Below are 13,446 nucleotides of genomic sequence, written 5' to 3' on the forward strand. Positions count from 1 at the left end.
AATTTGACAATATAGTATGGTGACAGATGGTAACTAGACTTATTGTGACCATTTCATGTTTATAAATATCAAGTCACCCTCCTCTACCCCTAAAACTAATATAGATTGTATGTCAATTCTTCAATTTAAAAAAAATTGTTTTTAAGGAGGCATGGTCAAAAGTGGAAAATCAGGGGCACCTGGTGGCTCGTTGGTTAAGCGTCCAACTTCAACTCGGGTCATGATCTCAAGTTTGTGAGTTCGAGCCCCGCGTCAGGCTCTGTGCTGACAGCTCAGACCCTGAGCCTGCTTCAGATTCTGTGCCTCCTCTCTCTCTGACCCTCCCCAACTCACACTGTCTCTGTCTCTCTCAAGAATAGATAAACATTTTTTAAAAATTTTTAAATGGAAAATCAGGAAAGAGTGGTAACACAGAAGCTAAAGAGGACTAAAAGTTGGAGAGGTCAGATGCTATCCAGAAGTAAAATAGATACTAAAAATCATCCATTGGATTTAGAAAAAGAAAAAACGTCACTATGGCTAGGATAGTTTCTTTGGAGTATCAGGGCAAGCCCAGTTTACCAAGGATTGAGAAGAGCATAAGCTAGCCCTTCCCAACATCCACATCATGGTCCACAGAGAAAATGATAAAAATTGAGCAGAGAAGACTGGCTCAAACCAGAGGTGATGACTTAGCTCAACAGGATCCTAATAGGTCCACTCTGCAGCCTTGAGATAGGAGAAAATCCAAGGGATAAATAACTTGTTAACTTCCAAACTCTGCTTAGGAGGTAAATTGGGATGTAGGACAGCCACTGTGGACAGATTTAGCTATAAAATGTTAAAGAGAAAAATTAGATAATGGAAAGAGAGTAAGCCTGAGGAAGGGTCTTTTGTTGTTTTTAATGAAGGAAATTTTGAATATTTAAATACCTTTGAGAGGTGCTAATAGAAAAGAAGAGAGGCTGAAGATGGGGGAAGGGGGGTAGAATTATGATAATGCAACATCCCTAAGAAGAGGAGCAGAAAGAAGAAAATCTTCTCCATGATATGAAAAAACGATAGATACAATTAGAGGAATTTAGAAGATAGGGTATAGAAAATTAGTTTTCACTCATGGCCTCCTTTATTCTCTGTCAGGTTAAAAGTAATATAAGTAGTCTGCTCAGTGGAAGAATTTAGACCTGAGTTAGAATGGTGAAGATTTATACAGTTGTTATACAAATTAAAAGAGAAAGAGACACATAGAAGACTTCCCAAGCAATTTTGAACAGACACTGAGTTGGTGATATCTTTTGCTTCATGATGCCCCTATGAAGCATATGGAGTATGTATTATTTCTCTAATTTAGAAACGAAAATACTTTTATAAGAGAAAGGACTGCGGTCCTGGTTTAAGACTTGGGTCTCTTACAGCTTATTGACTCATAATGATGATCCACCCACATTATAATGAAGGCAGAGATGATGCACTGTATTGTTTTGCACTGTATTTCCAGGATAGACCCTAAGACTTGGCACATAATAGGTGGTCAGTAAATACTTATTAAATAATGCATACACAACCTCTTAAAAATAATTAGATACACTCATGAATTTTTTCAAACACATTTGTAATCTTGTTAAATTCATGTATCATTTTACAGGATTTCCTCCAAATAGAAAGCATACTTCAGATATTCTTCTCAAATTGGAAATAACTTTTGTTTTTAATATATGTCAGAGCTAAAACTTGTAGAGCAAAATACTGGGAAAGCAAGATAAATAGGACATAAAAAGCATAAACAATGATGGAGCACCTGGGTAACTCATTAAGTTAAGCATACTACTCAATAAATGATCCAATTTAAAAAAAGGGGACAGATTTGAACAGACTTCACCAAATAAGATATACAAATAGGAAATAAGCACAGGAAAAGACAACCAACATTATTACTCATTAGGGAAATATAAATTCAAATTTCAGTGAGAAACCACTACATACCCATTTGAATGGCTGAAATCAAAGATACTGTCCATACCAAGTATTGATGATATTTCAGACTGACTGAACCAAGTGTTGGTGATACAGGAGATAGTTTGCTGTAACATTAAGTATACATATAATATTACCATACAACTCAGGAATCCCAGTACTAGATATTTGCCTACAAAAAAAGAAAAACCTAAATTCCCATAAGGACTTCAAGTTAATTGCTTGTAGCAACTTTATTTATATCTTTAAACTAGAAATACTCTAAAGTTCATCTGTTGGTAATTAGATAAACATACTGTGATAAATCCATACAATGTAATACTTCTCAGCAATAGAAAGGAACAAACTATTGATTCTATGCACGATGTGGAGGAATCTCAAGAGAATTATGTCACATAAAAGATGTCAGACACAAAATACGTGAAATTCTAGAAAAGGTAAAATTATAGTGACAGAAACCAGATCAGTAATTGCCAGTGTGGAAAAAGGAGATTGACCACACAGGGCATAAGGCAATTTTTTGTGGAGATGGGAATATTTATATATATATTCACAATGAAACACCACTTTATACCCACTGGTATGGCTATAATAAAAAAGATGAGTGGGAGAAGACATCAAAAAATTGTTACCCCTCATATATTGCTGGTGGGAATATAAAATGATGAAGCTGCTTTGGAAAACAGTTTGGCAGCTGCTCAGTAAGTTCAAACATAGAGGGGTGCCTAGGTGGTTTAGTCAGTTAAGCGTTGACTTTGGCTCAGGTTGTGATCTCTCAGTTTGTGAGTTTGAACCCCGCATCAGGCTCTCTGCTGTCAGTGCTGAGCCCACTTCAGATCTTCTGTCCCCCTCTCTGCCCTTGCCCACCTTGTGCACATTGCCCCCACTCATGTACACTTGTGCTCTTTCTCTCTCAAAAATAACATTTGTGGTGCCTGGGTGATTCAGTCGGTGAAGTGTCCAACTCATGATCTCAGCTCAGGTCATGATCTCAGTTTGTGAGTTCAAGCCCCACATTGTGCTTTGTGCTGACAACATGGAGGCTGCTTGGGATTCTGTCTCTCACTCTCTCTGCCCCCTCCCCTGCTTACTCTCTCTGTCTCTCTCAAAACAAATAAACTTTAAATATTAAAAAAAGTTAAAAACAGAGTTACTATATGACCCAGCAACTCCACTCACAAATATATGCCCAAGAGAAGTGAAAATATATGTCCATACCTGGATATGAATATTTACAGAAAACATTATTCATAATAGCTGAAAAAAAATAGAAAAAAACTCAAATGTCCATCAACTGATAAACTGTCTTACATGCATATACTAGAAGGTTATTCAGGATTAAAGTAAATGAAATACTAATACATAGTACAACATGGATGAACCTCAAGAACAGTTTGCTAGGTGAAAGGAGTCACTCATAAAAGACAACGTATATATCGTATGAGTCTATTTATATGAAATATTCAGAATAGGCAAATGTGTAGCAGCAGAAGGCAAATTAGTAAATGACTAGGAATAGAGGAGATACAAGTGAACAGCAGTGACTCCTATTGGAAAAGGGATTTTTTGGGGAATGGGGTGAAATCTAAAATTAGATTGTGGTAAGGGTTATACAACCCTGTGAATATAAACTAAAAACCACCGAATTATACATTTTAAATAGGTGAGTTATATGATACATAAATTATATTTCCAGCTAGTGTTTAATACACTCCTAATTTGTTTTTAAAAAAATGTTTTTTATCAATTGAAGATACTGAGGAAGTTTTAAATTATTCTTGTGATGTTAAAAGGGAAATAAAAGTACTAAAAGTGGGTTAAATTATATAGAAGATGTATATGTGACCTTATGTATTTATACTTAAAATTTTTTAATAGTTTGACTAAAATATGTGTATTTTTCCAAGGGAAAAATTTTAACCTGAAACAGTTACGATTAACTTCCATTTGTTAAATATTTGCTATGTACTAGGTCATTTGCTGTAATAATTTAATGCCCCCAAAATAAGGGTTGTTGTTTTTTTTTTTCAGTTTACTGATGAGGAAACAGCCTCAAAACCAAAAATCACATCTATTGCAACAACATGGATGGAGCTAGAATATATTATGCTAAGTGAAATAAGTCAGTCAGAAAAAGACAAATATCATATGATTTCACTCATATGGAATTAAAAAACAAAACAAATGAAAATAGGGAAAGGGGAGAAAAAGAAGAAGAAAGGGAAACAAACCACAAGAGACCCCTAACGATAGAAGAGACCCCTAACGATAGAGAGCAAACTGAGGGTTGATGGAGGGAAGTAGGCTTGGGGGGGGGGGGATGGGCTAGGTAAGTGATGGGTATTAAGAAGGGCATTTGTGGTGGGGCACCTGGGTGGCTCAGTCAGTTAAGCGTCCCGACTTCAGCTGAGGTCATGATCTCACAGTTTGTGAGTTCAAGCCCTATGTCCAGCTCTATGCTGACAGCTCAGAGCCCGAGGCTTGCTGCAGATTGTGTGTTTCCCTCTCTCTGTGTCCCTCTCCTGCTCACACTCTGTCTTTCTCTAAAAACTAAATGAACATTTAAAAATTAAAAAAAAAATTTAAAAAACAGATAAACATAAGGAAGGGAAACGATAATTTTTAAAAAGGGCATTTGTTGTAATGAGCACCGAGTGTTGTCCGTAAGTAATTAATCACTGAATTCTGCTTCCAAAACCAATATTACACTGTATATTAACTAATTAAAACTTTAAAATAAATTTAAATTAAGGATTTAAAAAAATCATATTTGTTTTTACTTAAAATAGTACCATGTTGGGGCGCCTGGGTGGCTCAGTTAGTTAAGCCTCCGACTTTAGATTTCAGCTCAGGTCATGATCTCACAGTTTGTGAGTTCAATCCCAAGCAGGCTCCATGCTGAGCATGGAGCCTGCTTGGGATTCTTTGTCTCCCTCTCTTTCTGCCCCTTCCTGTGTGTGCACGCGCTCACCTGCACGCTCTCTCTCTCTCTCTCTCTCTCTCTCTTTCTTTCTTTCTCTCTCTTTCTTCTCTCTCTCTCTCTCTGAAATTAAATAAATAAACATTTTTAAAAAATAAAATCAGGGGTGCCTGGATGGCTCCATCGGGCACGTGTCCGACTTCAGCTCAGGTCATGATCTCACAGTTCATGAGTTCTACCCCATGCCAGCTCTGTGCTGCTAGCTCAAAGCTGGAGCCTGCTTCAGACTCTGTATCTCCCTCTCTCTGTGCCCCTCCCCACTTGCACTCCATCTCTGTCTCTCAAGAATAAGAAACATTTTTAAAAAGCGTTCACCTGCTTATTAATTAAGTTATTTAATTAATTGAAAGTACCATGTTGCTACATAGTCTGATTTTATTCAAGGTAATGTTCTGTTTTGTGGTGGTTAGGTATGTTTGAAAAACTAATTCCATAATGTTGGACAATTAAATGTTTTTTTATTGATGAATCTGTTATGAATATAACATGATGCTTCTAATGAACTTCTTTTCTCTAAATCTTTAGGAATAGAATTACTGATTCAGTAAATTAATCACCAAGGATTAATTTAAACTCCTTTGTCCATGTATTTGTTTTTTACTTTGAGGTGAATTGTCATTTCTTCATTAGCAACTGCCATCTATTGTTTTTCTATTGTTGTAAACCATCTCTTTATATATAGAAATCAATGTTAAATTATATTTCCAGTACATATCATTTAATTTTAATCTTGTTGTTTTCAGTAGAGTTGTACATGGAGTTTGGGCAAGGTTGTGGGTAGATAAAGTAAAAATCTCAGCTGTCAAGTTGGGAGCAAAGTTTAAAAAGTCACAAATAAGGTTGCCTGGTGGCTCAGTCCATTAAGCATTCTCCTCTTGATTTCGGCTTGGGTAATGCTCTCAGCAGTTCGTGGGATGGAGCCATTGGATTCTCTCTCTTTCACTCTCTCTACCCCTCCCCCACTCACGCACAAGGTCTCTTTTTCAAAATAAATATTTTTTTTAAGTCACAAAATAATTTTTTCCTCCAGGAACGTACTTGTAGCTAATGTTTAGGTTCTGTATTGTGTCTACCACAATGTAGTTAGGAATTACTGATCTACTAAGGTGGCTAATTTAGATTTTCTTATTTTAATAGTGCACTGGTAAAACTGATGAATAAATCAATAGAGGGAACAGCAGATGATGAAGAGGGGGTGTAAGTCCAGATACAGCTATTCGTTCAGGACTTGAACTTCTTAAGGTACTTTTAAAATATTCTGTCTCCATGAATTTTCCAGTCTTAATTCCAATTCCCTTAAGGATATGCAAGGGTTGGGCTTATTTCAGTGGAAACTGAAAAATTAAACATTTGTAGTAGAAATCATATTTTATAAAAATGTATGTCTTTCACATTACAATATGTAATGTGTTTACATTATAAAATCATGTTTTGATGATTTGCTATTTCATTCCTCATTTGCATACCTGTATTTAACAACATGTGCTTGGTAACAGTATGTTCTAAATGATCTAGTCTTAACTTTCATCTGCTGAAGGAATTAATGACAGTATCTGTCTTATCAGGAAATTTTAAACAATTGTTACTCATATTATGCCAAAGAATTCAGAGAATAGAGCAATTATTAAGAGGCAGATCAGGCAAGACTTTGTGGACAAGATATGGCTTAATCTAGGGTAACACAGCATCGTGAAAGAGAATAATTCTTGGCATATTTTAGGGATTGTTGGGAGTCTAGCCTAACTAAAAAAAAAGGATTGCTTTGGGGAATAATGGGATACAGGGTTGGTTTTAGATGGTAATGCTCTTGAGCAGAAAGGTATTATCAGGGTCTTTCCTTCTGGCTTTCATTATGGCACGGCACTAAACAGAGCTTTCATCCAGATGGAGTAAAGAGGAAATTGAAGGAAAGAGATATTTAGATAACTATAATGTATGAACTGAGGGAGAAGAGACAAACCAGTGCAATGGACATTAGATAGAAAAAGAGAGTGATGGGATTGTATTGGAATGGTCTTTAATTTCATGGAAAGATTTTGTATTTTTAATGATGAGATATTTTAAATAGTTTTAAGGAGTGAATCTTGAAGATAAGCATTTTTCATAGTTTTGATTCATTTTTTCAAATTTGATTCTCCATTTTTCTGTAAGTAAAATTTACAGGTCTTATATTATCAACCCTATTACTAACATGTCAACATACTATCTAAATATTATCAGCAAGAATCTCACCGAATGAGACCATCTCTTTACTTTATAACCCATTAAATAAATGCTTATTAAGTAAGTTAAATGAAGATTACATACTCCATCCCCTACCCACACCTCTCCACTTGTAGCCTTTATCTCTGATATTATGCTAACTAAGTTTGTTTCCCACTTCATGGAAAGTAAATTTTGTAGACATGTCCAACTTGCTATAAATTCCTTAGGGATAGACGGGGACTTCTAGAGTAATAAATAAAGGAGTAATAATGTACATGTTTTTAATCGTGACTAAAAGTTCCACAGTTATGGCTTCTTTGTTTATAGTTAGGACTAGTGACATTTTGTGATGGATTTCACTTAAATATTCCTTTTAGACTATCGTTTTGCCAGTGAAATAAAGCTCTGTGTTAACATTTTGTTACATCACAGTATCACAGTCCATAAAAAAAGAGCCACATTTTTTGCATTCCCAGTTTCAGAACAGACTAAGAGGTAAAGAGAAAATAGGGCAAAGGCTATATATCAACTCTCATAAGGAGTCTACTGCACAGTATTTCTTTTCACCATGTCATTAAACACAACAAATTACAAAGGAGACTATGAAATAAAATCTTTATTCTGTATAGCTAGCATATGCAGCCCATAATTTTGAATTGTATTATAGTAGAAAATAATTTTCTTCTTGAATGAAAACCATTGTCTGTACTTCTAAAGCTATATCTATTCCTCCAGGTTCTGTCTTTCACACATCCTACCTCGTTCCACTCTGCAGAGACATATGAGTCCCTGTTACAGTGCCTCAGATGGAAGATGACAAGGTAGCAGAAGCTGCTATACAAATTTTAGAAATACAGGCCACAAAATAGAAACGACCTACCCCAGATACGATCGTGAGTATATTTTTCTCATGGTAAACACAAAAGTGTTTTAAGTGTAGGAGCCAGTCATTTTTCTTTTCATGTAGGAAGATAGGAGAGAGGGGAGAGGAAAGACAACTTTTCTTAGAAGCAGCTTTTTCTGTATCCTTTGTATTATCCTTTTCTCTGCCTTATACTCCTCCCCTACTATTAGAAGAACAAACTGAAAAAAGAAATTAGAGGACAAACTGAAACTTGTTTATAACAAGATTATTTTTGAATATTAATATAATAATCAAAAGTTATCACAGAATTTAGAATTTGTGGTTAGCATTTCTTCCTTATCTATGTACATTTTCTTCCCTCCAACTGGTTTAAATTCAGTAGCTGCTACTAACCTGTCTCACCAAAGAATGGGATAATCAACTAGTCTGTTTAACATTATATCTTATTAGTTGCCTGGTTATTGGCAGTGGTGGTTTTATAATTTTGATCTCTCCCTTAAGATTACCTTTTCTCTTTCATCATAAGAATGAAATACATTTTGATATTTTTACTTCGACATCATAAAGAGGGTGCCTTAGGATCAAATTTGTGCTGAGAGTTTATGTTTAGACAAAAAAATGAGGGAGATGTCTTTTGAAGAAAAACACTTGTTGATAGCTGTTGAGTCAGAATTCAGGGTATATGCAATAGTTCTGGATATATCCAAATCAACCGTTGTTCCTTACAGGGTAATAATAGGACAAGAGGACTACTGACTCCTAAAGTTTTGGTTTTTTGTTTTTTTGTTTTTTTAATGTTTTATTTATTTTGAGACAAAGACAGCATGAGCAGGGGAGGGGCAGAGAGAGAGGGAGACACAGAATCCAAAGCAGTCTCCAGGCTCTGAGCTGTCAGCACAGAGCCCAACACTAGGCTCGAAACCCACGACCGTGAGATCATGTCCTGCGCCAAAGTCGGACGCTTAACCAACTGAGCCCACCAGGCGTCCCCTGATTCCTAAAGTTTTTATTAAATTTGAAAGCTGATAGTTTAATTTGAGAAATAAGTCAATATTTATTGTACATTCTCTTCATTCTCAGAACTGTACTGACTAAAAGAATTACCACACTTAGTCCCTGGTCTCAAAGTGTTTATAGCCTAGAAATCATAATCTTTGTACTTTGTACATTGGGGAAAAAATCATTGACACACTAGGATAAGTTTCTGGTGAGTTTTCAAGGTAGGAAACCTATTTTAAGGTAAAGGATTTCTTCTTAAGGAATTCTATCCCAGCAGAAGCAGTGGCAAATGGGGGTAGGTGAAATAGTTAACTTTGGACACAAGGAATAAAACCGTATTGTTCTTAAGACTAATGAGGAAGGAGGGAGAGAATCATTGAAAAGCAGAGGAGCAAAACAATGCAGAAGCCTCAGAAACAACCCTGATGACATCATCGGATTATATAGCACACTAGAAAAAGCAAGGGAAAAGGTTAAAGTTGATTTTTGTGTAATCATTTCATTAGGCTAAGAAGAATTAGTAACACATTAACAACAGTTGATCAACACTATGTCTTTGTACTTGTGTTATTTACAAGAACTGCTACTCCTGGTAAATGAGGTTTGTGAGAAAGACTTTAACAGTGTCAGTTAAGGAGGCTACTGGGCCATGGAAATCTGTCTCTTAACAATTCTAAATCTGCACACAGAGAAATGTGTCATATCCGTAAGTGTCAATCAGATTTATACTGACTAGCATATATTCATTGCAGTTTTTTGGTTGAGGTGCATGACCTGGGATCTGGGGTATTGCTTTTAATGTCTAGCCTTCCCATTTTCATGAGAGGACCTTTTGTCATCATTGTATTTGATACCACTGACCCTTATAATCTATAAAATAGAACCACTGCATTAAATGTAGTGACAAGTATCTTTCTTAAATTTTTTTTTTTGCCTTAAATAGCTTTTCTCTTCTGATTAAAAGAATACTTAAATGTCATTGTAAAAAGCTAAAACTTGGGGTACCTGGGTGGTCAGTCGTTAAGCATCCAACTCGTGATTTTGGCGCAGGTCCTGATCTCAGGGTCATGAGATGGAGCCTCCCATGGTCTCTGTGCTGAGCGTGGAGCCTGCTAAGATTGTCTTCTCCCTCTCTCTCTGCCTACCCTGTCATTTTCTCTCTCTCTCTTCTTTAAAAAAAAAAAGCAAGCTGAAACTTTAGGAAATATAAGGGAGAGAGAAAGTCTTATCCACACTTTGTATTTCTTTATGCGTATTTGTCTATCTACTTACTGTGTATACCTGTTCTTTTATAGGTTGGTACTTACTCTTCATATAATGTTTCTTATATCATCAACATTTAATGCTGTAAGACTGTAATGTGTTATTCCATATGTCCTATTATTTTACTTTCACCTTCAATGTCAGTATGGAGGTTAAGTGCAGGGATTTTGGAGAAGTACAACATTTTCACATCCAACTCCACCATTTCCTAGCTCCATCACCTAAGAAGCTTAAATAGGGGCGCCTGGGTGGCTCAGTTGGTTAAGCGTCCGACTTCAGCTCAGGTCATGATCTCACGGTCTGTGAGTTCGAGCCCCGCATCGGGCTCTGTGCTGACAGCTCAGAGCCTGGAGTCTGTTTCGGATTCTGTGTCTCCCTCTCTCTCTGCCCCTCCCCTATTCACACTCTGTCTCTCTCTGTCTCAAAAATAAATAAACGTTAAAAAAAAAGAAGCTTAAATAAAATAATATTTTTGTGCTTTAGTTCCTCATCTGTTTAATAAATGTAATAGTCCTCTTTGGGTGACTATGAGGATTAACTGAATTAATCCACATAAAAACACTTAGAATGGTGCTTGGTACAAGTACTCAATAATCGTTAGATGTTTTTTATTACTCTTCTACCAATATATATGTGTCGTTATCCTTGCATACTTTGTTTTACTGCTTTCATTTCAGCCCTTTAATAAAACTTGACCTTTTGCTACTTTTGTCTATGGCTACCTTAAAGTTTATTTATTTTGAGAGATAGAGAAAAAGAGCCTGAGCAGGGGAGGGGCAGAGAGAGAGGGAGTGAGAGAATCCCAAGCAGGCTCCGTGCTCTGCACTGAGCCCGACAGAGGGATTGATCTCACAACTGTGAACCCATGACCTGAGCCAAAAATCAAGAGTCAGACATTTAACTGACTGAGCCACCCATGTGCCCTTCCATGGCTTGCTTTAAAGTAACTGAAGGGAAGGGCGCCCGGGTGGCTCAGTTAAGCATCCGACTTCAGCTCAGGTCATGATCTCTCATGCTGTGTCGGGCTCTGTGCTGACAGCTCAGAGCCTGGAGCCTGCTTCGGATTCTATGTCTCCCTCTCTCTCTGCCCCCACTTCGTCCTGTCTGTCTGTCTCTCTCTCTCTCTCTCTTCTCTCTCAAAAATGAATAAACATGAAAAAAATTATTTTAATAACTGAAGGGATTGTGAAAGGGAAGTGGGAAATTAGGAATATGTACTGGAAGGTAAATATAAAAAATAACATGGGGCAAGTTTAGATTATAAATTCAGGGTGGTTTGTTTATTTCTCCATATTCATGAGGTGGCTTTAAAATAAAATTATCTCCTGCAGTAGCCTTTTTCTTGAGACGTTTCTTGTATTATAGTTGGGGATAGAGAAGAAGCTTTAAACCTTTCTGCAGATGAGGTAATTTTTAAACAGAGTCTTATCAGGGTTTCTGGTTGGCTCAGTTGGTGGATTCTTGATCTCAGGTCGTGAGTTCGAGCCCCACATTGGGTGTAGAGATTATATACGTGTGTGTGTGTATATACGTGTATATATAACACACACGCACATACATGCATACGTACAGCTTAAAAATTAAGAGAGGCTTCGCTACCAGCAAAAATCCAAGCAGTTAAGGAGAGGAAGCAGGAGACAACCAGGAGAACTACTTGTAGTATATGGCTTTTTTAAATTATGGTATTATTTTTTTGCAGGACCTTAATTCCCATTTTACATCAGAAAGCAAAGAGAGGTACTCCACACCAAGCAAAACAGGCTGTTCATTGTATACATGCCATATTCACCAATAAAGAAGTCCAGCTTGCACAGATTTTTGAGGTATATATATATATATATATATATATATAGGATGTGTTTATGTTGATTTTATTCTTATGCTGTGTGGTTTGTTGAAGATGGAAGGTAAATTTTTTTTTGGCTATTTAGTTTCACCCTAGTATATATATTCCATGGGAGCAGGGACACTCTTTTCCAGCACTGTATTCACAAACTTTACATCAGATTATATGTTCAAATACTACATTTAGAAGAATATTTTGTGTGTTTGTGTTAGAACATTTTAATTTTCACTTTATTGGCTTGGTGGTCCACTTATCCTCAGAAAGTATTAGTAGATAACTTTGAACCACCCAGTTTAAAGTACCTGTCAACCCTACCTGAAAATTAATCCTGTTTGCCTTTTCTTATGTATGATCCTTGGCCTGATTCCACTACTAGAAAAGTACTCTTGTTTCTGTAAATTGGATATAGTATCAACAAAACCATTTGAACCCTTATTTTTTATGGTCCATGGCATTTAAAATGTCCCCACAGGATAAGAAATCCACCAACATAACAAGCCTATTGTTGTACATGGCTTGAAAATAATGCTGATTTGATGATGCAGAAATGTTCTTGTTTTACTTCTGCCTTTTACGTGGGCTTTTGTTTCTTTTTCTTTTTTCTGCATTCTTTCATCATATTAAATTGTCAGTAAGTACAATAAGAATCAAGTGTCTGATAAGGCTGGAGTTACTTTTGATCGTATCATTAGAACAGATTTGGTTTGGGCACAATAAATTCAGGAGGGTCAGGAGCATTTACTGTTTCCATAGAATGTAGATATTTATAAAACAAAATTGGTAATTTTGACTGTTTATTTTTATAGCCACTCAGTAGGAGTCTGAATGCTGATGTACCAGAACAATATAACTCCATTAGTGTTCATTGGGCCACATTTCTATTTAGCACCAGATCAATTTGCTTCCCCAATGAAATCTGTAGTAGCAAATTTTATTGTGAAAGATCTGCTAATGAATGACAGGGTAAGTTTCTAATTTAATTAAATTAGAATAATGAGACCTAAAACTATTTATATCTTCATCACAGAAACATTTCTGCCTCTCTATTTAATTTTCTTTTCCTTTTAAATTATTGCGTTTTTCCCTCATTTATATTACTTAAATTTCCAAATGACATCCTGACTTCAGTATAGCTATTACCAGAACTTAACATTTAAGAAAGAAAAAATGAGAACATGAAGATGAATGAATCATTAAGTAAAAAATATAAGTCAAATGCTGTTATCCTAACATTTGAAGGACATTTACTGGAGTGCTAGAATTTTATCAAGTGTTGTTAAAAATATAAGTTAGAATTGTATTTAACATTTTGAATTGTATTTAGCATTTTGGAAT

The 13,446-nt window shown here is 36.0% G+C and overlaps 1 protein-coding gene across 1 annotated transcript in view; it reads left to right on the top strand.

Annotated features, from left to right (window-relative positions):
* PDS5A (PDS5 cohesin associated factor A) overlaps positions 1-13,446 on the top strand; it is a 130,590-nt gene that overhangs the window by 81,324 nt on the left and 35,820 nt on the right. Inside the window, 9 exon segments of the mRNA XM_030314000.1 lie at positions 6,071-6,123; positions 6,126-6,175; positions 7,874-7,940; positions 7,943-7,978; positions 7,981-8,007; positions 8,010-8,031; positions 11,965-12,088; positions 12,918-12,955; positions 12,957-13,074. Coding sequence (XP_030169860.1) covers positions 6,071-6,123; positions 6,126-6,175; positions 7,874-7,940; positions 7,943-7,978; positions 7,981-8,007; positions 8,010-8,031; positions 11,965-12,088; positions 12,918-12,955; positions 12,957-13,074 — 535 coding nt within the window.

This window comes from Lynx canadensis, chromosome B1, assembly GCF_007474595.2.
Source record: "Lynx canadensis isolate LIC74 chromosome B1, mLynCan4.pri.v2, whole genome shotgun sequence".
Taxonomy (NCBI): Eukaryota; Metazoa; Chordata; class Mammalia; order Carnivora; family Felidae; genus Lynx; species Lynx canadensis.